General features: G+C 42.3%; 1 protein-coding gene across 1 annotated transcript; it reads left to right on the forward strand.

Moving 5' to 3' along the window:
- Positions 1-11,896: 11,896 nt before the first annotated feature.
- On the forward strand, positions 11,897-21,278 carry NRSN1 (neurensin 1). Its single transcript, XM_032709197.1, has 3 exons — positions 11,897-12,170; positions 18,489-18,686; positions 19,690-21,278. Exons 2-3 carry the CDS (start codon positions 18,498-18,500, stop codon positions 20,086-20,088), a joined length of 588 nt encoding a protein of 195 aa, XP_032565088.1. The 5' UTR covers positions 11,897-12,170; positions 18,489-18,497; the 3' UTR covers positions 20,089-21,278.
- The last annotated feature ends 3,115 nt before the right edge of the window (positions 21,279-24,393 follow it).

Consider the following 24,393-nt stretch of genomic DNA (forward strand, 5'->3'; position numbering starts at 1 on the left):
GTTGTGACCTCATCACCTGAGGAAGTTGTTAATGCCTAACAAAAGACATCTCTGTGGCAAACCAGTTAGCTCTTAAAATGCAATTATAACTTCACAGTAGCCTGGAACAGATAATTTACAACTTCAATACGTCCAGGATTGAGGCAAAATCTTGGTGCAATTAAGCAATTTATTTCTCACTTATCAATGAATTTAACAAACACAAGAGATAGAAGAAAATATGAAAGTAGAGGTTTTTTAAAAGTGAAACAATTGAGGAGTTCATTATTTTTTTAATTTACATAGTGAATTGTGCTCAGCTTTCATAAGTCAGACCAGGACCATTTGCAAGCATCTTAAGGAGGGAAAGGGGACTCCCTCTGTACAACTGGTAGAGAAATCAAATATGCAAAGCCTCAAGTAACAAATCATCCTCCTGCTACATATAGCCAATACTTCATCTAACACAAAACTTGGCTGGAGCCCTTCAAGGCTTCTTCTAATACATCCTGACCATGAGCACTATTTTCTTCAGCCACAGCTGATTGATAAGCTCTTCTATGCTCAGAGCTAAGAAAAAGTCAAGTTCCTTCTTGGAACTTTCAGACAGAAGATGTGGATGTGAACATGGGGGACTTCACTAAACAAATGGCTCTGGAGCATGAACCTGGAACCTCATTACCTTCCCTCATAGCCATGTCCATGACAGTGATCCAGCAAGGGCAGAGGTATTATCACCATCTCGTGACACCACTTAATGTCATGCTGCCTGACCCCATTTTGGCTCATGGCACTTCGACAATGCAGGGCCATGGCCACAGAGCATGCCTCTCATATGCAACATGGATAGTGGGGGAAAAATGGGGACAGACATGCATGTGACCCTAAAGACAGAAGCCAGGTCAAGTTGTCTCAAGACCACACAGTAAGAGACCTGTCCATTTACTGACAGACACATACCTGAGAATGATTTGAGTTAGAAAGGACCTTAAAGATCATCTAGGTACAGTACCTTATAAAAGTACTCGGAACTGCAGAGACAGTTGGCTTCTGCTTCTAAGAGATGCCAAGTACTATAAAAATTGTACCAGTTTCCTTAGTATAAAAAAGCCTAACATTGCTTTTATTTTTGACATGGATGAGTCAGCAGATAGGAAAGGCAATTCCCAAATATAGTGCCTTGCACCAGAGGATACAGCAAGAAGAAAATTTCATCAGGCTTCCTCCCTCACACAGATCACATTGCTTGTGATGAGCCACATCAGTCAAACACCACTGCCCATCACCAGCACTTCCTTTTAAGGTCCCCAGAGTATTCCAACAGCGAGAAAAGGAAAACTGTATTTTGCTTGATATGAGGAGATGACTTCCACAAACTTTCTGATGTGGTTAAGACTACTTGGGGTACCTAGATGGAACAAGAACGAAGAGACCAAGTAAGTAGCTCTCTGTATTGTCACACTCTACCCAATTTTAGGTAGTCTCTTACCAAAAGCATATTCTCTGGATAATTTTGAGCTAGCCCTAGCAAAAGCTTCTTGGACAGACATTCCAGAGAAGATACTCAATATATACGCTGCTCAACATTAACACTGTGTGCTGAAAATTTTGTTAAACTAGAGGTCTGTTCTAACTGTTGGCTGTATTTTAGTTCTGTAAGATGTAACAACCCTATTAGCAGTCCAAGCCAGTCCCTGGCTTGCCACCTTTTTCTGAAACAACACTCAGAAAATACTGTCACCTCTAATCAAAAGCCTCTCTGCAAGATGATGGGTATTGCTCTGCAATTCAGATTTCAGAGAAATTCTGGCTTTATGGCCACAGGTTCCAGAAGACAAAATTCATCATAGTTCTACTAACTTCAAGCAGAGCTATATCAATTTACTCCAAAGAGGGATATAATACAGGTGAGTACTTTTGGACTGTTCCCTGATGAAGGAATCCAAACATCCACAAAAAAAAATTATGTTTAAGAGTTAGCTACAAAGATTCAGGGATCAAATTTTCTGTTTATTTAATATGCCATGAAATCACATCTTAGAGTTTTTGGACATCATTATATTTGTAACTTGTTTGGTATTCTTACACAGTTTTCATTAAAAACACTAAGCTGAAATTGCCTTCACTAGCATTTGAGAGTAATTTTTTGTAAGGAGTTATACAACATAGGCAGTTCCCTCTTTCACAAGGTATCTACATACCAGGAAAGGGAATGTTCTTATGAATACAAAAATGTAACCACCAGACCCTAAAACACATATTGTAGAACTGTTTTTTGAACATAAATATCAGATACATTGTGTAAGTCATAGTGTAAAGTGAACCTCATTTCTAAATACACTCCAAATACTTTGTAACCTTCTATGTCTCACTGGAATGCAGCAACAGTTTTGAATGGAAGGGTCGTTTATCAGAATTTACCATAACATTCAGTGTTGATATTAAGCAGAATAAAACTACATTTTAGGAACAGAATTTAATAAGCCTGCATAATGCTGAATGTAAATCATGCCATCTACAGTAACTATCACCTCAGATAACCTTGATGAAACTGCCAGCCATTTTCCACTCCTTAATTCATTGCCTGGACTAAGGTCATAAAAATCTTGAGTTATTTCCATGAATTTCAAAAGGATTTGAACCTTCAATTTTGGCCTTTGTTTATCATATATCCAAGATAAAGTTTACACATTTCCATAAAGCTGTACAGTTACTAACATGTAATGAGAAATCCTTATAGTATACAACCAGATAATCTAACAAATGATAGATCAGTGCAGGCCTCCAAATCCATGGGTATTAAACCACTTCTCCCTATTTCTATCTCTGTCTCTTTATTCATTTCCAGTCTTACCTCACTCAAAATATACCAGACACTCAGTATATATTTATATGCCAAATGATTGTGCTGCTAAAGGTTGGAATGGATTTTTGAAGGATATGTGCTAAGAAATAAGACCTCATAGCTGCATCTTTTCCCAGTTTGCAAACCCAAATCACAGAGTACATTATCTGTAGCTATTTGCTGAGCCAAAAATCTACTGTGAGGTATGAACGCATGGTTAGCAATACATCTTCCTTCTTGGGAAGTACATCGCCTCAGAGTGACCCAGGGTTCAGGATGTTCTGAGATGCAAGAACAGTAGATATGACAACCCCTTACCTCAAAAATGTGCTCTTAATAAGTTAACCAATCCAAACAGTCAGCAAAGTCAAGCACGATGGCGTCTTTTTTCGCTCCAGTTACAAAGCACAGCATCCAGTATCTCTTGCAAAACGCCTCTAAGGCTTGTTAAGTAAAACATACGATCCGACAGGTAATATGTTCTAGAGAGAAGACAGCAGAAGCCTGTAATCTGGTACAATTAAGCAAAAACTAACAGCAAACTCCAATCTGGCTTGGCATTAATGGAATTCAGTACAGGTTTTTTCTAATTTACTTTACAGTTTCCAAGATCAGGACAACAGAAAAACATGCAAAAAATATAATAGAATAATGTCCACATACTACTAAAGCAGATACACATAACAAAGAACAAGTTTCTTGCTGACCTTTCTATATCAACTTTTTCCTCATCAATAAGAGCACAGCATGAATGTAATTAACATACAAGGGGAATAAGAGTCAAAACAAACTGGATCTCAAGAGAGGAAATTACAGCAGCAGCAGATGGAGACAGCAGTAAACATTAAAGATGCTGGCACAACCCAATTCTCTCTTCTGGCATGTCTGAAGAAATATTTATTCAGAGTTAAACATACATACATAACGGTCAACTTACACTGTAAGTATATTCTCTTGAGAGGAGCCACTGTCAAGGGCACAAACTCAGTGTATCGGTATTTTATAGCCAACTCAATTCACAAAACCCATGGATGAGCTTCCTTCCGTCCAGCACTCTCAGGGACAAAGCTTGCTCTTGTAAATAACTTTACTTTTGTTTTGCAACATGCAATTAAGGCAAGGCTTGAGAAGTTAATTACACACCAAAGAACAGAAAGACCTTCTACCAACTGTCTCACACTCACCAGCTTGCAGGTCTACAGCCCTTCTATTGACTTTTCGAAGAAAGAAGTTGAGCTCCTCATTCCCTTATAGCCCAGGCAATGCATGTCAGTGAACCTCATTATAAAGCATTCTTGAAGCTGGGTTTAAATAGGGTAATAGATTAAATACCTATTAACTGGAAGTCAAAGGGAACAAGAGCATTAATCATGCATTGAGGAGGTCCTTGAGTCATGGTGGTAGCAGGTTCTAATTGTTTTTTCTTGTTGAGGGAATTCCTCTTTTGTGATTTATAATGAAGAAACAAACTAGTCCTGTTTTGAAATACTAATTTATTACATAGCATTAAAAACAAAAAAAAAACCCCAAACCCCAAAATGAACCAAAAAGTCTTCCACAGGCACCAAACCCCTGTCTGGACAACATGAAAGGTATGAAGAAACTACCTAACCTCTCCGCCAAAGAAAGTCTGGAAGGTCTCCTCACACAACTTTACCTCTGTGTAGTAATTCGAAACGAGTTATAATAACCTGCCTCAGTACAGTAGGTACTAGAGGCATTTGAAAACGTCCCCGGCCTAAGGCTTGAGGGAGTCTGAGACTGAGTGTTACAAGGCTATTCTTCCAAAAAACTGAATACAAATTACATTTGGATGCCATTACTGCAACAGTCAGGCAGGAAGTCAAACGTCTTGGCAAAACACTTTTATCGCCCCCATCCATACACTTAAGGTTCAAAGAGAGCCTCAGGTTTTATTCCACACAGACACCTAAAGTGAGGAAGCACTTAGAGCTGAGTCAGCAGTGAAATGTGAACTCTATTGACACTGGAGAATTTTGCCTTTGACTTCAATGGAACTGCAGTATTGCCCAAGGGGTAATAAAAGGTGTTACCATCTTTTAAGACAATACTGAAAAGCACAGAAGTGTTTTCTTGCCTTCTGCATAATTCAGGCTATACAATTTCAGACAACTTCTGAATGTAGCCTGTTATTTCCTGTGGACTGAGGTATCCTCCAAAAAGACTACCAATCTTGATTAAGAAGTAATAGAGAAGAACCTAGCAAATTCCTAGTCAAATTGCTAAAACAATTAGTTAGCCATAGGGTTAGAACAATGTTCCTCATTTCTAGCCTGCATTAGCACTGCATTAATTCTGAGCACTTTTCACAATACATTATTTTCTCTAAAATTACAGTCATTAACTACCAGAAATTGCCTCTACTATAACACCAACAGTGTTGATTACAGCAACGAAAATGCTATACATCAACTAAAAAGTCTCTCCTATAAAAGGCATAGTCTATTCAATGTAATTAAACAGATTATGACCAAGATGCACATCTAACCATGGGAATAAGGAAATAAGAAAGTAATTACCCCCACTATAGCTGGAGAAACAAAGGGTTTTTTGGTTTCATTACAAAACACAAACATTTATTTTGGATTCACACAAAATGAAAGGTTATATTTTATTTGAGATTAGTACATTTCTTTGTCTTACCTTTCTCTCTCTGTCTTGGTCCATTTATTAAACAAAATTAAACCACTATTTTAAATAGAAGAATCAAAGGATTAAGTTCCAAAGTAGAAATAGTTTGACATTTCAATTGTCACTTGAAATATTTCATTTTGAGCGGTGCTTTATCAAAATGTTTTTTTCAAAATCTTTCCTTTCTATTTCCATTCTTTGTTTACTCCACTGAACCAATAAAAAGATATTCCCTTTTTCCAACCCTCCAGAAACATTTTTTTCAGTGAATTTACAATCTGTCAAAATAAAATTATGTATTCATTTATGTAACAGGTAAAAATAATTCCAGAAATTGGAGAACAGAATTATTGCCCTTGGTTATGAGAGATGTTGAATAGAACAGCATAATGGTATCTTTCAGCCTTGAAATTGATAACATAGGCAAAAAGAATTGGAGAAATTTCTTTGAATGCTAGGTATATCAACCATGAACAGAAGATCCTACTTTTTCCATTTCTAGCTGTACAGCACCCAAATTGCACTCAAAACACCTAATAAAATACATAGCTCATGACCCAGTGAAAGTTCCAAGCTATGCCAGTAACCACCAAACCATGTCAGCAACATCATGATCGTGTTACCACCAAGCAAAAAATGATTGGGACATATCGCACTGTAGAGAATTGGTTAAAAATCAAACCAACCAACCAACCAACCATCCAACACAAACAAACAAACAAAAACCAATCCCACCCACACTAATTTTCTCACAATAAAAAAACCAAGGCACTCAAATGTATTATTTAGACAATTTCATCTCATTGATTTCAAAAGGTTTAGCCTTCTTCAATGAGATACCATTGCCCAAACAACGAGATCCTAATGTTTTGAAGATCTGTCGCTTAAACTTCAATCTTTCTGGCACAAAACACCTAGAAAGAGCACCTGTCATGAGCATGCTATTAACAAGGGAATAGAATGAAAAAGTGACTTAATTCCACATTAAAAATTCATTCTTCAAAAAATATAATATCATATAACAACAAGCAAGAAAACAGCAGAAAGGAGACAGTGAAACATATTTTGTTAGGAAACGTGTGCTATTTCCTCATGAAGTCTGCATACAACTATTATAGAGATTAAAAGTTCTGGAGAGAAGAGGTGCTCTGCTGAACTAGCTCTACCAAGTGCAGAGCACCACACCCCCAGTGAAATATGGTTATAGAAATCAAAAGGGTTTTCAAACTCTGTAGGCAACAAGCAGAAGATTTATATCAATCAGTCTTTTCTTGTGACACCTTCAAAAATGCAGTGATGTTTTAAATGTCCCACATGCAAGTCCAAGGATGATGTCAAAATGATGATATTCACACTCATACAGCAAAGAGATTACACTTCTCACTCTCAGGTGTTCATGAGAGTGGAACTGGCCTGCCTATGATTGTTGCCTATTTACTTTTGAACATCAGTGAATTAAGGCAGACAATGTCACCACAGAACTTCAACTATTTTTTAGTTCAGAAATAATAGTGTTCTGCTCTCTTGAGGATAATCTCTGTAATCCCACTAGTCCCATGGCCTCTGAAAGTGCACCAAGGTCAAAGGTGGAACCAAATTTTTATTGGACTGGCTAAAAAGAAGATAACATTTCCCTTGTGTCTCTATTCAAACACCCTGGATAGATTTGACATATTTATTTTGCCATAACATCTATAAATCATAAGAATTATCAGTGAATGCTCTCTTTAGCTTGGAGTTTTTCTTTCTAAACAGATGTTAAAAGTTCTGGAGCAACACAGGTGTTGTCTTTGGGTTGCAATTTGATAGAGATTCTCTTGAAAGTAAATATATAGTTGGTTACAAAAGTTGAGACAGCACTCATCGAACCCTTCTCACTGCTCTCTGGGAAGTAATTGTTTTGAGAGAGACTTTCATCACTAAAATCTAGCAGTGTTTTCTGAACAAGAAATATAGACTAAGAGACAATCAATGACAGCCTGGCAATTGACACTTGATATAGTGGTTGATTACATTACAAAGACACTTTTTCAGACAACAAAAACAAACAACTTCTTGAACCAGAAGATGCTTTCGCACAGAGGTTTTTACAGCATCCTGGAGACAGTGTGGTTCCTGCCTAATAACAGCCACTCTCAGACACTACCAGTATACATGGGCAACAGCAACATCAAGGTGTTGTCCTTCCCATCTTTGCCATTATAGTCAAAATATGTCTTTTAAAACTCTGCTCACGTTTATTACACTATATTTGTGTACTACCTTCACTCTGCCCTATTGTTAACACTTATATTACACATAAAGGTATATGAGAGACCAGCCACAGAGTAACTGCATTATAAACTTACAATGGCTGCTTTATAAAAGCCAACCAGTTTAACAAAAGCTGATAGGAAGCAGTATAATGACTTCTGGAATAGAGATCAGACAGATAAAATATTAAGACTCCAGAGGATTTTGAGAGCAGTTATCAGTGTAATCCTCATGACACTCAGCATTCACAGTAGACGTTAAGTTTTCAGTTGCTCCCATTTCCACGCGGGCACCAAAACACAGAAGAACTCAGCACATGGCATGTGAAGCAACTTTAGCAACCTCACCTATGGGAACAAAATGCATAGGTATGCAAGAGTTACCAAAAGACCTCTTGGTTCAAACATTTTTCCTCACAGGCACCAGAGACAAGAGTACAGCAGAGAGATAAACTCATCTGACATGGCCTAACCCACTCAAGCACAAGTAACTCATGCATGTGGCAGCCACAGCTCAGCCCAGCCCCTGGCTGGCTGTCCCACTGGGAGCAGAGCACTTTTGAAAGTCTTCCCTTGACAGGGGTGCTCAGCACGACATCTCCTCTTCAAAAAACTGAACTTCTTAGAATAACTCTGAACAGTTTCCCCTCACCTGCCCTTGACTTTGAATTACACTTCCCTTGAGAAACTAAATTTTAAAAATTATCCCAAGCTCCTAGGTACTGATCTTCATAGGTGGTATAATTTAAAACAACACAGCCGTCTAGCGGTAGTAGTAGCTGCTGCTGCAAATAAAATACTCTCTGCTGCAAACATTTGCTGTCCAACACTTGACACTTCTAGAAAAGGGTGGGTTTGATATTTTGCTGTTTCATTTGGGTCTAAATTAAGGCTTTTCGCCTCTAAACCATGGAGACACAGTGCATCTGCAAAGCTTATTTAGAAACAACCAGGCCTAAAGAGCAAGCAAGTTTTTTACCGAACACTGGAAACACAAACAGGATGAATAGAGGCAGTTTCTGAGTGAAGATAGGTCACTGAAATATTTCTAATTCCTCTTGCCTATTCCTCTTTGCTTAGCATTCCCTTACAGGCAAATGTTTGCTGCCTCATACGAGATCCCCGTTGTTGCCACATCTTCAATCATTTCTTTATAAACATTTCGGATTACATAGCTCCCAAATATTCCTGGTATAGTGATATTCAAATTCACCGGCATCATCAAGAATGAAAAAGAGAACTAACAATTCCTAGGCCATATATTTTCAGGGTAAGATAGAACAAAAGCACCTAGATTTATGATCTTGATTGTCAAGAAAGCATCTTCTGTATTTCTGGCTCAAGGGACAAGAACAAATCTATATACAAAGATGGTGATGGCAGAATATGACAAACTACCACAATTAATCATTTTTGCTAGCTAGAACATTCTGAACAAAGCATTGAGAAATACAGCAATATCTGATAAACAAGTAGCCAAGCACTGATTTCTGGACAATAGCAAAAGACAAATTACCTCAGATAAAACTGGAATGCAGCAGCTGGCAGTATCTGCCTAGAGTCTGACAGATACTTTCATTCATAAACCATGCTCTGTGTCAGAAGTTTCGAAAAACTAAAATACTCTTTATAATATACCCTCCTAGCCCTAGAACAGCACTACAGAACTGAACTGACCTCTGCCTTGTTGCCCCATTCCTCTCCAGTATAACTGGCCACTTAAAGGCACCTTCTGAATGGCAGAAACAATTCCTTGGGAAAACTCGAAGCCAGAAGGAGGGCAGACAGCTATTAGGTATTAGTCCTTCTCCCTGTGGATCTGTGTCAACTGAAGATTTTCCAGAAGTAGGAGTGTTATGGGCCTTGCTCTCCAGATGAAGGTGAGCCAGTCATTAGGAAGGTAAGGACAGGCAACTGTGTCAATTATGTCACTACAGCGGAACTATTCAGGCCACAGTTTTCCACAGCACGTGAAACAGAAGAACAGCCTCTGGAATCTTGCCATCACCATTAAGCAAATACGGACAGATATCTGCAACTCAGTGAACAAGAGACTCATAGCAATTGCTGTATTTTGCTATAAGAGAAATGTGTTTCACGGAAGCTGCAATTTCTCTGATTCAGCGCAGATTCCCAGAAGCTAAATAAGCTGTGTTCATCAAACCAGCTGATAAAATCACTTCAACTCTCACTAAGAGACAAGCCTGTAAACTCTATGGCAACCACCACCTACAGAAGTTCTTGGCAGGATTTTTTCCTCACCGTGCTCACTACTGTCCATTGCAAACCTGTAGGATAGCAGGTGGAAGATAAGGAAAGCACTAGACTTGGGTTCCCTCTCCATAGGGGAAAAAAACCCAAACAAGTTAACAGCATCTACAGCTTGAGGTACAATACTGAACTTGCTCTCCATGCCACGACCAGTTAAAGCCCTCAGGATAAACACAGTCCACGTTTTGTGAAAGTTGAGTACTGAGGAAAGATTTACATTTGGAAATTCCTTCATATAAGAGCAGATCAAATCCTGAATCCCACCATGACCTATATGTCCTGGTATTCTAAAACATCTTTGCATTGATGTTACCTATTTCAAGGCTAAACAGGACATTTACACTCTTCTGTTCAACGCCTCTCATAACCAAACTCAGCTACAATTCAAGAACAGTTCTGATCTCAGGCTGAGTTTACAGCTTTCTTAGTGCACTAAAGGTGCACTAAAAGCAACTTATCATATTATCAATGGTTAACCTTCAGGGTTGTTAATTTGGAGTTCACAGATCATTTTTTGCATTACTGCAAATGTTCCCATTGCTAAAATATTAATTTGTCTTGGTTAGCTGAGCATATAATTTCTGTGTCAGGAAACAAAACTGTACTGGGCCAACACAGGTATTTCATGTTCCTTTTATTTATTGCTTTTGTCAGTAGGCAAATAACCAAAAGAAGGTTTGTGAACAGAGGGAGGACAGATTACGTAGATTAATTGCTTTTTCTACAGAAGACATCTTCCTGATCTGAGATAAAGCCGCAGTCATAACTCCAATACTATAGGTAAATCTGGTGTTAATCTTACTGGACAATCAATCACAGAATCTCTTTTAAAATTGATACTCCATCTGGCCTTTCACTCATTTCTCACTTTGCTGTATTTTCCTGGTTTTTCATAAATAATTGTCAGTTTAATACTTGCTAGCTGCTGTGGGCTGGGGTATGCTAATGCTACTCACTGAACAGCACGCTGCTGAGGAACTAGCTCTGCTCAGGTCAGGGGAACCGCTTTTGGAATTACTCATTGCCTGGTACAGGAAAGGCGTAACAGTTTTGGATGGACAGGATGAAATCCACTGAAACCAGCACTTCTTCCTCCAAATGTAATCCCTTACTTGCTCTTTTTTTAATAGCTATTTTTATGATTCCTAGTTTGCAATTACCCAAACTTACTGTTGTCATCAAATGCAGGGTCTTTTCAAAGGAGCTCACACTATTAATGAAACCATTACTCACACCTTCTTCTTCACATCCTATAGAGATTTAAGCACTTTAAAAATATCTTGGTTTTTTCCTTTGGCTAATACTACCCCATTTTGCTTTAATGCCCTTCCACTTTTTCTGCATGCAGCAATACTCTATTTTCGTGCATTATTTCAGTACACCACTTGGATACGACTCTTTAGCACTCTTGCCCTTCACATTCTCATTATTTTTTCAGAGGAATTACATATTGGATACACTGCAGCATCTCCAGCTCTTAGTGCCTTGTCATGCTCTCTAAGTAGCGTCCTTAACGCCCCAAACTTGCTTTCTTGAAATGTTTTCCCACTGAACCACCAGCCTGTTGCTATCAGGACAGACCCCAGACGCTCGGCTCTGAGCCTCATTCTGTTTCTCTGAGGAGTCCCCCGGGGTCTCCTGCTAAGCGATCCATTTCCCCGACCCCCCAGATCTCAGCGCCTTGCCCTTGGCAGGGCACTTTCTGTCGTGCCTATCCACTCGACCGGACAAATGGCGTTGAGTCTCTGCTGGCTGCGATGCTGATTAAAAGGGGGTGGTGGCGGGGGGGCGATCAGCCGCCTCTGCCCCCTACACGCAGGGAGGATACTCGGGTGACCTTGGCGTGCACCTGCGGGCCTGCCCGGCCCGGGGGGCAGCCCCGGCCGGAGGGACCCGAATCCCGGCAGCCGGGGCGCGGCGGGGCCGCTCCGGGCAGGCGCCTGAGGCGGGGGCGGCGGGCGAGCGGGGCCCGGCGCCGGTCCGCGCCCGGCGGCGGCGGCGGCTCAGTGCGCAGGCACGGCGCGGGAGCGAGCGGCGCTCCGGGCCCTACATAATACGTGGTGTCTGGGGCCGCCGCGGCGCAGAGCGGAGATGGGACCGGGGCGGGAGGGCCGCAGCTAGCGCCGCCGTCAAGGGGGCTCGCCGCCCGAGGGCAGCGGCAGGAGGGACAGGTAAAACCGCGGCGCCGGCCCGCTCGGCAAACTTGGGCACTCGGCAGTTCGGCGGGCGCGGCGGGGGCTCCTGTGACTGCCGGCGCGGAGCATCCCGCGGAGGGCAGCGGGCGTGCGGCGGGGGACGGGGGGGTACAGCGGGGCCGCCGCTTTGCCTCCCGGCTCGGGGGGATGCGGCTCTCCCGGGGGAGGCTGGTGCCCCGCTGCCCCGGGCGCTGCGGGGCAGGGGCAGGGTCAGCCGGGCCTCCCTCTGTCCCCGGGGCACCGCCGGCCGGGAGGGTCGCGGGCGCCGAGAGCTTCTCCGGGATACGGGCGCTGCGGAATTCTCCCGCTCCGACCCAGAACCGGGAGAAGGAAAGCATCCCGCTCCGGCCCCTGGTGGCTGCGGAGCGGGCGGTGCCGCCCCGCCGGGGAACAGGAGAAGGCGCTGCTGGCCCGCCCGTCCCCCCCACCCCGCCGTGCATGGCAGGGGTGCAGAAGTCGCCCCGGAGGGCAGCCGGGCACCCTGTCCGTGCTCAGAGGAGCGGCAGCAGGTGCCCATGGCCATGCCATGCCCGTGGCAGCGCCGAGCGCAGGGCGGGGGGGCACCAGGACAGGAGCAGCCTGGGAAAGCGCCGGGAGCTGGAGTGATAGGGAGCTCAGGAGGCATCAGAAAGGCCACCTCGGATACTGCTGTAAAAGACGGGTTATTTATTGCAGTGTTCACCCTTCGCAGGGATCTTGCTTTCTGTAGGTAAGGACTTCAAACGTGGTCCTCCTAACAGAAGGGTCAAAGTATTTAAATCTGAAGGGAAGGGAGCTTCACCCATGCCAACCATCAGCATTTGTGGCTTGCATTCGGTGGCTGTGTGGTGTCACAGAGCAATGGCACATCCTTATTTCCTTTTGTTCTGCCTTTCAAATGCCAGTTCCTTACATTTGTATTTTTTAAAATGTGTTCAACCCTTCCACAAGAAAGCAAAGTAGCTGGAAAATTTGTTGGGTAATTTTTCATAGGGCTAGCTCATCTTTTAATTTGTCTGTTCACCAATCCAGTCACATCTCCCCAGATGAGCAGAGAATAGTAAATCTCAAAGTAAACAGGACAGCTTTTGCCATGGAAACAAAAGTTGCTAGGGGATGGATTGCTACTACGCAGTGCTCTGAAGCTGTGATCCTACATCCCACACGTTCCTAAGCACCTTGGGTTTAGGCACTGAAAAACTTATTGACTAAACAAATTACTTCCTGCAGCCTGGATGCATGTTCTCAGCTCATGCGTAACAGAGATATGGGTAACGGTGACGCTCTTTTCAGCAAAAGTTTCCCAGTATTTCAGCTTTTAGTTTCTCAGCCATGAAGGCAAGACATGCAAATACACATCCACACTCATAGCTGCTGCAGTATTTTTTTGTCCAATGTAAATTGATGCTGAGACAAAAGTTTCCTTCTTATTTGTGGAGAACTGTTTTCTCCCACCATACTCTCACTGTTTCAGTTCCGTTGCCCCATCTATAAGTAGCAAGAACAACAGTATGTTTACATAGCAGCTGAAAGAGGAGACCATCTTAGGCCAAATTACTAGGATGCTTCATACAGGGCTGAGCACTCTTCCTCCTCTTCCTCCTCTTCCTCCTCTTCCTCTTCTTTCTCTTCTCTCTAAAGGACAAGATATTTTGCAAAAGGTAGGAGGTTGCTTATAAGTGAAAGAGTCAACATGAAGAAAATGTTCAGTAGGACTAATATTATGCAGTGCTTGAAAGGAATTAATGGTGCTGGCAGTCTTTTTTTTCCCCCCTTCCATTTTAAAAGGTCATACTACTTGATGCTATCACAACTCTTTCAAGCAAAAGATAATTCTTTTGTTTTCTATTCCACCTCCCAGCTCTTATTTATCATTTTGCTCATATGGCTGACCAAAACCACCTATTAGCCTTTTAGATTGCTAAAGAAAAAGAATCTATGTGTCATGTAAGTGATTCCAGGCTGTGTGGCCCTTACAGGCAATTCTTTATCAAGCTGTTTGAAACACTGCATCCTCCTTTTTATCGCTTGACTAAACCTACAGACAGTGCAGTGAATGCAAGATAATGTTTATACAGCTTTCTGTCATGTCACATTGAGTTTTCTTAAATAAATTACAATAACTAAAGTTGCTGGTTCAGACTCGGTGATGTGCTTCACCTGCTTTCTGAATGCTGCTGGTGGCAGCTGGAGTAATACAAGCAAGATTTGGCAGGCCACATTATCTGGTCATGTTAATTCTGTTTCATCCTTGTGTTGACCTTACAGAGTCACTTACACCTGGGGAAAATATCTCTTGTTCTGCTCATTATGTGCTGCTAAATATGTTTACCTGAATGACTTAAGTTGGCAAGGAGTTAAGCATAATTTATTTAAGGAGGTAGGGTTCATGTGAGAATAAAGATCTAAGTAAGGACACGAGAGAATGAGTCTCTGCAGAGCTTTGGTTGACCTCTTTACTTTATTCTCTTTCTGATGTGGGAGATGGATTCCTTGCTTATAGCCAAAAGACAGGTGGAGGGATATGGATGTAAAGTGATTTTATCCTTGAGGTATAGGTGGTGTGACCCTGTGTGTGAGAGCTGGGGCAGCTATGGTAAACTACACCACTTTTTCCTCTTCTCCTTTCCCCCTAAGGCATTTTTATGAGGTGGGCAGAACTCTGGTTTTATGACAACTCTTCAGTGCTTGTGCTGTGGAAAATGGCAGCTAGCTGTTGAAGAATCGGTGGCAGTGAGAAAAGAGGACTACTTTTGCTCTATTTTTGGGTAGGGGATAAACAGCAGAAGGAGGGACTCCTGAGGGAAACAGAGTTCTTTCACAAAAGAACGAACAGGCTCCAAAAGCAGAATACATTGCAGCTCTTCCCCACGACAGTTCAGATTATATACTTATATACATATCACAATTTTTTTTTTGTACCTCAAAAAGTAAGTGTTCAAAGCCTCATAGCATTGTAAAAAAGCACAACTGTCCTGGTTTCAACTGGCATAGAGTTCATTTTTTTTCTCAGTAGCCAGTACAGTGCTGTGTTTTGGACTCAGTGTGTGAATAACATTATAACACACTGATGTTTTGGTTGTTGCTTAGGGCTTACTGTAAGCCAAGGACTTTTTCAGTGTATCATGCTCTGTCAGGAGAGCTGACATGAGCTGGCCAAAGGGATATTCCACACCATAGAACTTCATGCCCAGTATAGACACTGAGGGAGTTACCTGGAAGGGGACAATGGCAGTTTGGGGATGAGGTTTGGCATCGGTCAGCAGGTGGTGAGAAGCGGTAATCATACATCACTTGTTTTTCTTGGGGTTTATCTCTCCTTTTTTATTTACTATTATTATTATTATATTTCTGCTTGGTTTCAGTTATTAAACTGTTCTTATCTCAACCTGCAAGCTTTACTTTTTATTCTATTCCCTGTTTTACCACAATGGGGGTGGGGGCTGGAAGTGAGCTAGTAGCTGTGAGGTGCTGAACTGCCAGCTGGGCTTAAGCCATGACAGAAATTAATGTTTTTCAGTATATTAACTGTAGTTGGAAACATAAGTGTTAGCTATGTACAACTTGACATAGGGTGGCCCAGAGGCCAGGCTCTCCCTGCTCACCTGGTGAGCAGCTCTTGCTGCCAAGGAGTTTCCTGCTGTCTCAAGGTCTCTGTCCACCCTGCCTGTTTTTCTGCCTTGCTTGGGAACACCAGCAGCTTGAGCAGTCTCTGAAGGACACTGGTGCTGTACTGTAAGCAGAGAACAAGCCCATCCACAGAGTCAGAGAGTGATTCTTTGATTTCCTAAGGCTTTACAGTGGCTGAGGTGGAAAAGGGAAACCTACGGGGGATACAGAGTCGGTCTTGGGTTCAAAAAAGGGACTCTTGACAGAAGGTGTGCCTGGCATTACCTCTGTCGTTCTGCAAAGGTCAACCACCAGCAATGTTCCCTCTGGCCCCTGGCAGGTCCCCTGGGAACATGTGTCTATCTCCCTCCACTGGGTCATGACTTCTATGGGAGCCTTCAAACCTCAACACAAGTTGTAGGAGAGATATTTGCAACTATAAGATGTTGAGATCATGAAATTCCAGACTAAATTCATATTAGATATAAAAAATAAATAAACCCCCAAGATAACTGGTTTCTATAAAGAGCAAAAAGCAAATCCCTCCTTATTCCTGAGCCAAGAATGCAAACAGATTTCAAAAGGCTGGAAATTCACTGTTTATACCAGCAGTGGTTTCAGAGCCAGCCAAGAGCTTTATTCAGGCTGTTGTGAGACACTGGATTATTATATTAATTATTGGCTCAGACCAACTCAAGTGTGTGGGGGTGGGGAAGGGACAGGTCAAGTTTCACAAAGGTGAGGTGGTGCCCTGCTCTGGTGAATTTTTGGAGCCTTGTATATTTTTAAAATAAAACCCCTTTGATGAGCTCAGGGCCTGGGGTCCCCATCAATATTTTCTAGATTGTCCTTAATTTGAATGTACCACTGTTTGGTTTTTTTGCATACCCAGGTATTTCATACCCAGCAAGATCACCCATTCTCAAAGGGCTGCAAAGTTGGGAGGTCGTAGCTGCCATGACCACATCAAAGCTTCCTCCCTCTAGGTGAAATTGCTGTGGCAAACTGATGTACTGCTTGAAGCTCATATAAATTCAGCCATGACATTCAGATGCAAGTTCTGATTAACAGTTCCCTTTGGACTAAGGCTCTTTGAACTACTTTAAAAAGAAGTCGGTCAGCTTAAGAAACATTGACCTATTGCTCAAGTTGTTTTTAGGGGCTAATATTATTTTGTTGAATTCAGTAGCATCACACCCATGCAGGCAAGTTCAGGCCTTAGACTTGCATAGTTAAATAGAGATTTTTTTGTGCTAGGAGAACTTCCATGAAGTGGAAAGAGTAGGGAACTTTGATAGTTTTTATAGCAGACAGAATTCTGATTTTACTGAAGTCAGCAGGAGCTTGGACATTGACTTCTTCAAGGAAGCAGTACTAGACCATGGCACTAAGTGCCACATCCAGTCTCATCTTAAAAACCTCCAGGGACGGTGAATCCACCACCTCCCTGGGCAGCCCATTCCAATGCCTGATTACCCTCTCTGTAAAGAATTTCTTCCTTATATCTAACCTAAACCTCCCCTGGCAGAGCTTAAGACCATGCCCTCTTGTCTTACTGATAGCTGCCTGGGAGAAGAGACCAACCCCCACCTGTCTACAACCTCCTTTCAGGCAGTTGTAGAGAGTGATGAGGTCTCCCCTGAGCCTCCTCTTGTCCAGGCTGAACAACCCCAGCTCCCTCAGCCTCTCCTCACAGGACTTGTGCTCAAGTCCCTTCACCAGCCACGTTGCCCTTCTCTGGACCTTCTCCAGCACCTCAATGTCCTTCCTGAACTGAGGGGCCCAGAACTGAACACAGTACTCCAGGTGTGGCCTCACCAGCGCTGAGTACAGGGGAAGAATCACTTCCCTGGACCTGTTTGCCACACTGTTCCTGATCCAGACCAGGATGCCATTGGCCTTCTTGGCCACCTGAGCACACTGCTGGCTCATGTTCAGCTTCCTGTCAATCCAAACTCCCAGGTCCCTTTCTGCCTGGCTGCTCTCCAGCCACTCTGTGCCCAGCCTGTAGCGCTGCATGGGGTTGTTGTGGCCGAAGTGCAGGACCCGGCAGTTGGCCTTATATTTCCATATCATTCTTCATTGAGCAGATTGGTGCTGCTGTGACATTCCATTTTTTTATTTTTAACTATCGATATTTAAGTACAAGTTCTATACTGTTTTAATCTGTCTAGGAATTATTTTGCCTCTGTTTCCCATGGCTGTGAATGGTATGGCAATGCTTAGTCCTGCACTTCAGAAGCTCAGGAAAAGAAACATGAAAAAAAATCCTGTTACCCAGCAGTTTGGAAAGTTCCCAAGGTTGCAAACTCTGGTTAAACAATAGAAGCAGTCTGGATGAGACGCAACATGAGTCCTTGGGAGATGCTGGATTTTGTTACCTGGCATATTCTGCTTTTTTTGATCTCCATGGAAACACAATAGCACACTAGTGCAAAAGATGGGGAGTGAGCACCCTGTATGTATATGGGAGGGAATGTTCCCTGCAGCACCTTTAGTCTTTCTGTGCCAAGACACTGAGTTCGTTTGCTTAAGCTGAGTCATTGCATGCAACTCCACCCAGCTCATTTCTTGGTTTGGAAAAAAAATTGAAGGAAAGGTCTCTCCTGAGCTGCTTTTTTTCATGTCATCTGGAGAGTTTGCAGCCATTTTTGCTCTCCTGCCACACTGTTAATGACCTGCTTTGCATGACATCTCTCATTGTAGGTAGGAAGGATGAGCTCCTATGCTGACATCTGCGGGTCCAAGCATGCACAGGGCAGCACCGAGGGAGGATACCAACGCTATGGAGTTCGGTCCTACCTGCATCAGTTTTATGAGGACTGCACAGCTTCAATTTGGGAGTATGAGGATGATTTTCAGATTCAGAGATCGCCTAGCAGGTGGAGCTCTGTATTCTGGAAGGTACTACCTGTCGCTTTTTAGTGGAGAGAGAAACTCCCATTTCCAGACTTACTCTGTGTAACTAATGGTTTTAAGTATTCATCCAGAAAGGCCTTTTGTTGCTCAGTTTACTCGAGACAACCAAATAACTGTGTCTGAAAGCAGGGCACTCTTACCAAAATATATCAGCTTCCAAGGCAGTTCTGGGGGCTTTGGATCCTCTCGTTTGTCTGTCATGATGTCATTGAAACATCAGTGTCTTGTCTTGGAACCCCCCATATATCTTAAAAGTGTAGTTTATCTCTGCTCTGCACCCACAATAGTCCTGTCAGATTATTGGGAATAGGACTGGTAGGTTAAGAGCAGTAACCCGAGATCTGTGTGACCAAGGGATCAAGAAAACCAAAAGATCTCCATTAAGGTCAGGGAACTCGACAGGGCTGAAGCACAGCAGAGTTTGGAAGGCACCTATGAGGCCATCCAGTCCCTACCCTCCCCCAGGGACATTCTGTGTAAACCAAATTTTGCACTTACACTTGAAATATGCTAGAATTACTCTGTGATCTGTTCATGGCCATAGCAACTTCCTTCTAATCCCTGCAAAGGGGTGACAGTTCATGAACTAAAAGCAAGTAGTGGATATGACGCAGACTGTCAGCGGGTACTGATCTGTTGTGCTAACCACCACCTAAAGCTAAAGAAATAATCCCTTAAACTGTGGTTAAATTGTGATCCTCTCTGTGATGGGGGCTTTCAACATTAAGTGCTATTAGACATATATTCTATTGTTTCCAGAAATGTCAATAATTATATAAATACAAAGTGTAAAAAGACAGTTTTTTCATATATTCTAGTTCTAGTAGGGCCTCATATGACCTAAGAGAAAAATACCAGCCTTCTCCTAGAAGAGAGAACTAAAAATCTGCAAGAGACAGCGAAAGCTAAATGCCTCCTAGGAGCACTTACCAAGTGAAAATTGGAAAGACATATTAACTGGGGTTTTGTTTGTTTCTTTGTTTTCCAGGTCGGACTCATCTCTGGGACGGCTTTTATGCTGATAGGTGTAACGGTTCTTGTAGTGGGTTTCCTTGTGCCACCGAAAATCGAGGCTCTTGGGAAAGATGATTTTGTTGTTGTGGATACCCATGCCATTCAGTTTAATGGGTCCCTTGATATATGTAAGTTGGCAGGAGCAATCTTGTTTTGTGTTGGAGGGTCCACCGTGGCAGCATGTCTGCTGATGTCTGCTTTTGCTAAAAGTTACTCCAAAGAAGAGAAGTACCTCCAGCAAAGATTTAAAGAGAGAATAGCTGATATAAAAGCCCAGGCAAACCCAGTCACAAAAGCGCCAGCACCAGGAGAATCAAAGATACCTGTCACTTTGTCCAGAGTTCAAAATGTCCAACCTTTATCTGAAACCTGACCCTTTCCTTATGTTTTGTTTCTCACTTGTAGATCACTTTAACTGGAAAATACCAGCCTTGTTGGCATCAGTGCTAGTCAATGACAACACCCAGTGCTCTGCTATATAAACGTGCAGCTAATGGGGAAGCTGCTACAGTAAAAATTTAGGATTGGGAAAAAGAAAATTATATGATTAGACCTGTGACCAATATATCAGTATATTTGAATGTTTTAGTCTGTGTGGAACCAGTAAGTTCTTGCAACAATGATTAGGTGTTTGGCTTATCAGATTGCTTCCCTGGAAAACCTAGGGTGCATTTACGACAACTGTACCAGGAACACCGTACATCCCACTATTAAAGTTTAGATGAGTTGGCTTTTTGTTTAATTTTCTTCTTGCTTTTAAAATACTGTTTAATCTTAGTTTTCCTGCCTGGTTCTGCTGTCTGGGAAACCAAGATTCTGCCCTTGTAATTTGCACTTGTCCTCCTGTCACATGCTACATACAGTCTGTATCAAAGTAATACTGCACAGGTAAAACATACTCACATAGTGAGTACCCTTAATTTGATCCTGGCACGTGTCACTTCCCAGCAATGTTACTTTCTAGGAAAGGCAAGTTGTATTTGATCCTGAGTTGCAATTAACCTGTGCTAAGGTGCCACTTTTGTCTTAGTCATTGCTGTATTAAGAAAAACTACAAAATAAAGAGAAGGAATTCATATGGGAGGAGGAACATCATACTTGTATGTCTTTGGCTTGATATTGTTTCTTTCATCATATCGTATTATGTTTGAGGCTCATACAAAATGTTTTAGTTTTGGCTGGGTGTGGGTTAATAAATGTGATTTGTAATAAATGCCCAGGCCCTGTATTCTGTCAGTATGTTGATGTCATATTAGATGACCTTAACTTACATGTCTAAAGACATTTTGAAATGCTGTTTATATTTTTATAGAGGATAGAAAAACTTATGCTTAATCAGATACATTTGTGTAAATGCTTACCTAAAGACTTGTCATTTCATGGAAGACCCCTAATTATTTTCCCACCCAGGGCAATTATTTCACTGTCTTAATCTATGGATTTAAATTAAACTATATAAAGAAAGATGTGACATTTGTACTCTCTGACAATATGTGCCACCTTATAGTTCTGTCTATTTTTTGAATGGATTGAATAAAATTCTAGGCGTGAGCCAACCATGGATTTTGTGAAAAGTCTCTCTCTAGTCAAACAGGTTTCTCTATAAATTTAATAACTCAGTTTGAAAGGAGAAATCAGCAGTTGAAACTCACTGGTCTCTTAATGCAGTCTGTGTTTTCAGCTTTCAGAGGTGAGGAAGCCACTTTGGTGCTAAATAAAACAGATTCTGGCACAATAATGGCAGGTATGTGTTAACAGCTGTGCTCTTTCCCTTGCTGATAAGACATTTTGTGGTCTGTGACACTCAGTTCATACTTACAACTTCAATAGACCAGATCATACGTGGTTGGAAGTTTCCGCTGAAGCTGCAATAACTATTATGGCTGACAACAGCATTGGAAGTAAAATTTTCTTCTGCAAAGAAGGTGCCTGTCTTGGCAATGCAATTGCAGTGTCCAAGCACTAACACTGAAAAGATGGACAGTTGAGAGCTCATCACGTGCATGTGATCACAGAGAATGAAACAAAGTAGGTTTAAAGGCATCTGGCAATTCACTGGCACCCATATATTAGAAATGCAAAAGCACATTGCACCCAGTGCTTAAAAATAAGATTGTAATCTCAGGGGAGAAACAGATAAAGCAGTGCTAAAGAGAAGATGAGAAGATTAGCAAGATGAGGAGCTGTGTATTATTTATAAAGAAAGCCATCAAGAACAGGGGTGAGGGGTAGTGATTACTTACAAGGACTGGGACAGGCTGTCACTACTGCTGTTTGTTAGTTATTCCAGGTAGAGAGTCCTCAGCACTTCATGTTCAGGTTGCAAGGAATTTTGTTTACTGCCATTAGCTTTCACTGCTGTCAGGCTATCAGTGTGTGGGCAGCAGAGTCAAGCTATCCTAACCTTTTCAATGTAGAGTTTTTAATTAAAATTTGTGCATAGAGGCACCATGACAATTTAAGTTTCAAAATTAAGTTCACCAAAGGAGATGAGAGCGAGGGCTTCTGTAGGTCTTACTAAATCTCTTCTCTCCACCTGCCTTTTGTTAACACTTACTGGAAGTTTGACTGAAAATCCAACTGGAAAAGCAAGCAGAGGCTGGGCTTGTTTACCCAAACTACCTGTATGGGTATATAGTTCTCCTTAAAACACATCCCTCATGTAGATACAGACATGCAAGTGTTGCTAAATTTTTGTCCAGAGGACAACTGACCGAACAGGAAATTGATAACCTGATTCAAGCATCAGGCTCTGGGTCACACCGCATGTTGCTCTGGCAGAACTGAACATGCTTTGACAGTACAACAGAGGATGAGTCATGGAATGGCATTACCCAGGTGTTATGGAAAAAGAACTGCCCTTGAGGATCTTACTGAAGCTTGCTAGGATAGGAAATGCACTTGGGATTTATCAGCAGCAGCAGAGCTGATAATGTTGTCATGGCTAATGTTGCCACACACGTTTCATCTCATTAAACCCTTGTTTTGGTTGCTTAGAGCTTTTCTGGAATTGAGACCTCCGGAGGCTGCAATCCTTCACAGCAGAGAATCAGTGCTACACAGGGCTTTTGTAGAAATACTGAGCAGAAAATTACTCTGTTGCTAATAAGAAACATTTTCAAGATCCATTTTTGTGTAATGTCTTAACACCTTCATCCTTTGGTGTAGGAACTGAAGCATCAGCAAAAAGCAGTGGAAATGAGCTTTCTGCTGCTCTCATGGAAAATGCCTGTGATACGGCCTCCAGCTCGGGAACAGTGAGTGGCAGCTAGGCTCCCTGGGAAACTTCTAGTAAGGTTGAGGGCAATCTGTCCCTGAACATATCATTTTACTACCATATATCTTTTTCACTTTTCTCATCCCCACCAAATTGCAGTGCATACTTCACTCTAGGACTGCCTCGGAATTCCCCTCCAAGCACTGACTGCCACCATCTTTCCAAAGGGCACATTATGGAGACCCTAATGCAAATAAAATATGGCTTAAGCAGCCAAATTCTTTTTCCAGCCCTCTGGCCTCCCTGCTCCAGAGGCTGCTTTCAGTTTCTTCCTGCTCACCTTATTTCCTGCTCCTCTTCTAGCCTCATTTGGCTTAAAACTACAAAATAAACCTCCTAGCCCAACACTATTTTCTCTGCAATTGTGAAAGAAATAACATTTTTCAGTCTGAGTGGTAATCACTGGCTTCGTTTTGGTTAATACAGGCTCTCCTGACAGTTAGCTTTGCTTCTCCAGCACACTGTGCAGAAAAGGCTTCTCTTTAGATCTGTTCTGTCCTCATCTCTCCAGGCTGTCTTGATCCCTTTATTTTCCATTTTTTTCCCAAGGCACAGTGAATCACAGGCAAAAGGCAGAGACAGAGAAATGATTCTCCTCCTGAGCTGCCTGTAAGGAGATTTAATTCCCAGTTTCTGCTACAGCCTCAGCCTGCCATTTCCAAGTATGAGATTTTTAATCATGAGCAAGTGCAAGCATCAGGTCTTAATGAAAGCAGTGGCAGCAACATCAGAGTGGGGAGTCTGCAGCATCCTGAGCAGTGGCCAGCAGAGAGAGAGGTTTGGCAGGGGGACAGTGGCAGCAGAACCTGCACCCTGGGGAGACTGCTCAACCCCCAAGGACATGAAATGCAAAGAAGACAGCAAAAGACTGCAAGTACCTTAGTTTTCTACAAAAGGGCTGGAAACAGAACAATTTTGGTAAAATAAAGGAATTAGCAGTTGGCCTTTTTCAGCACTGACTGGCTGTCCTGATATTACACAGCAGGCTACCCTCTCAGCTCACTGCATGACAGGGATAGAGAGATACTACAATACAACACTGCAAGAGCAGGCTTTGGAGGCACAGCCTCATTCCTTCCTCATCCTACCACTTCCACAGCTGAGAGAAGCAACATCGCTACAGAGCATTACCCTGCACCAGTCATTGGGAGTTAATGCCCATGCACCTCCTAGAGAAATGATGTTTGAGTTTTGCCAGTTCATCCCCATGGCACAGTTTGTCTAGGAAGAACATCAGCAAATGGGAAGATACATGTAGTCTCCTCCTATTTGCAATATTTAGAGACCGGGTGTGATCCTTCTGGAGCTTTCTTGTCTCTGGGCAAACAATCCATCCACGCCCTCATTTTTCATCAGCTCTTATGTGGACGTGTGGCAGACCACACAGTGCACGTTTCCTGC

The sequence above is a fragment of the Chiroxiphia lanceolata genome, chromosome 1, assembly GCF_009829145.1.
Source record: "Chiroxiphia lanceolata isolate bChiLan1 chromosome 1, bChiLan1.pri, whole genome shotgun sequence".
NCBI lineage: Eukaryota > Metazoa > Chordata > Aves > Passeriformes > Pipridae > Chiroxiphia > Chiroxiphia lanceolata.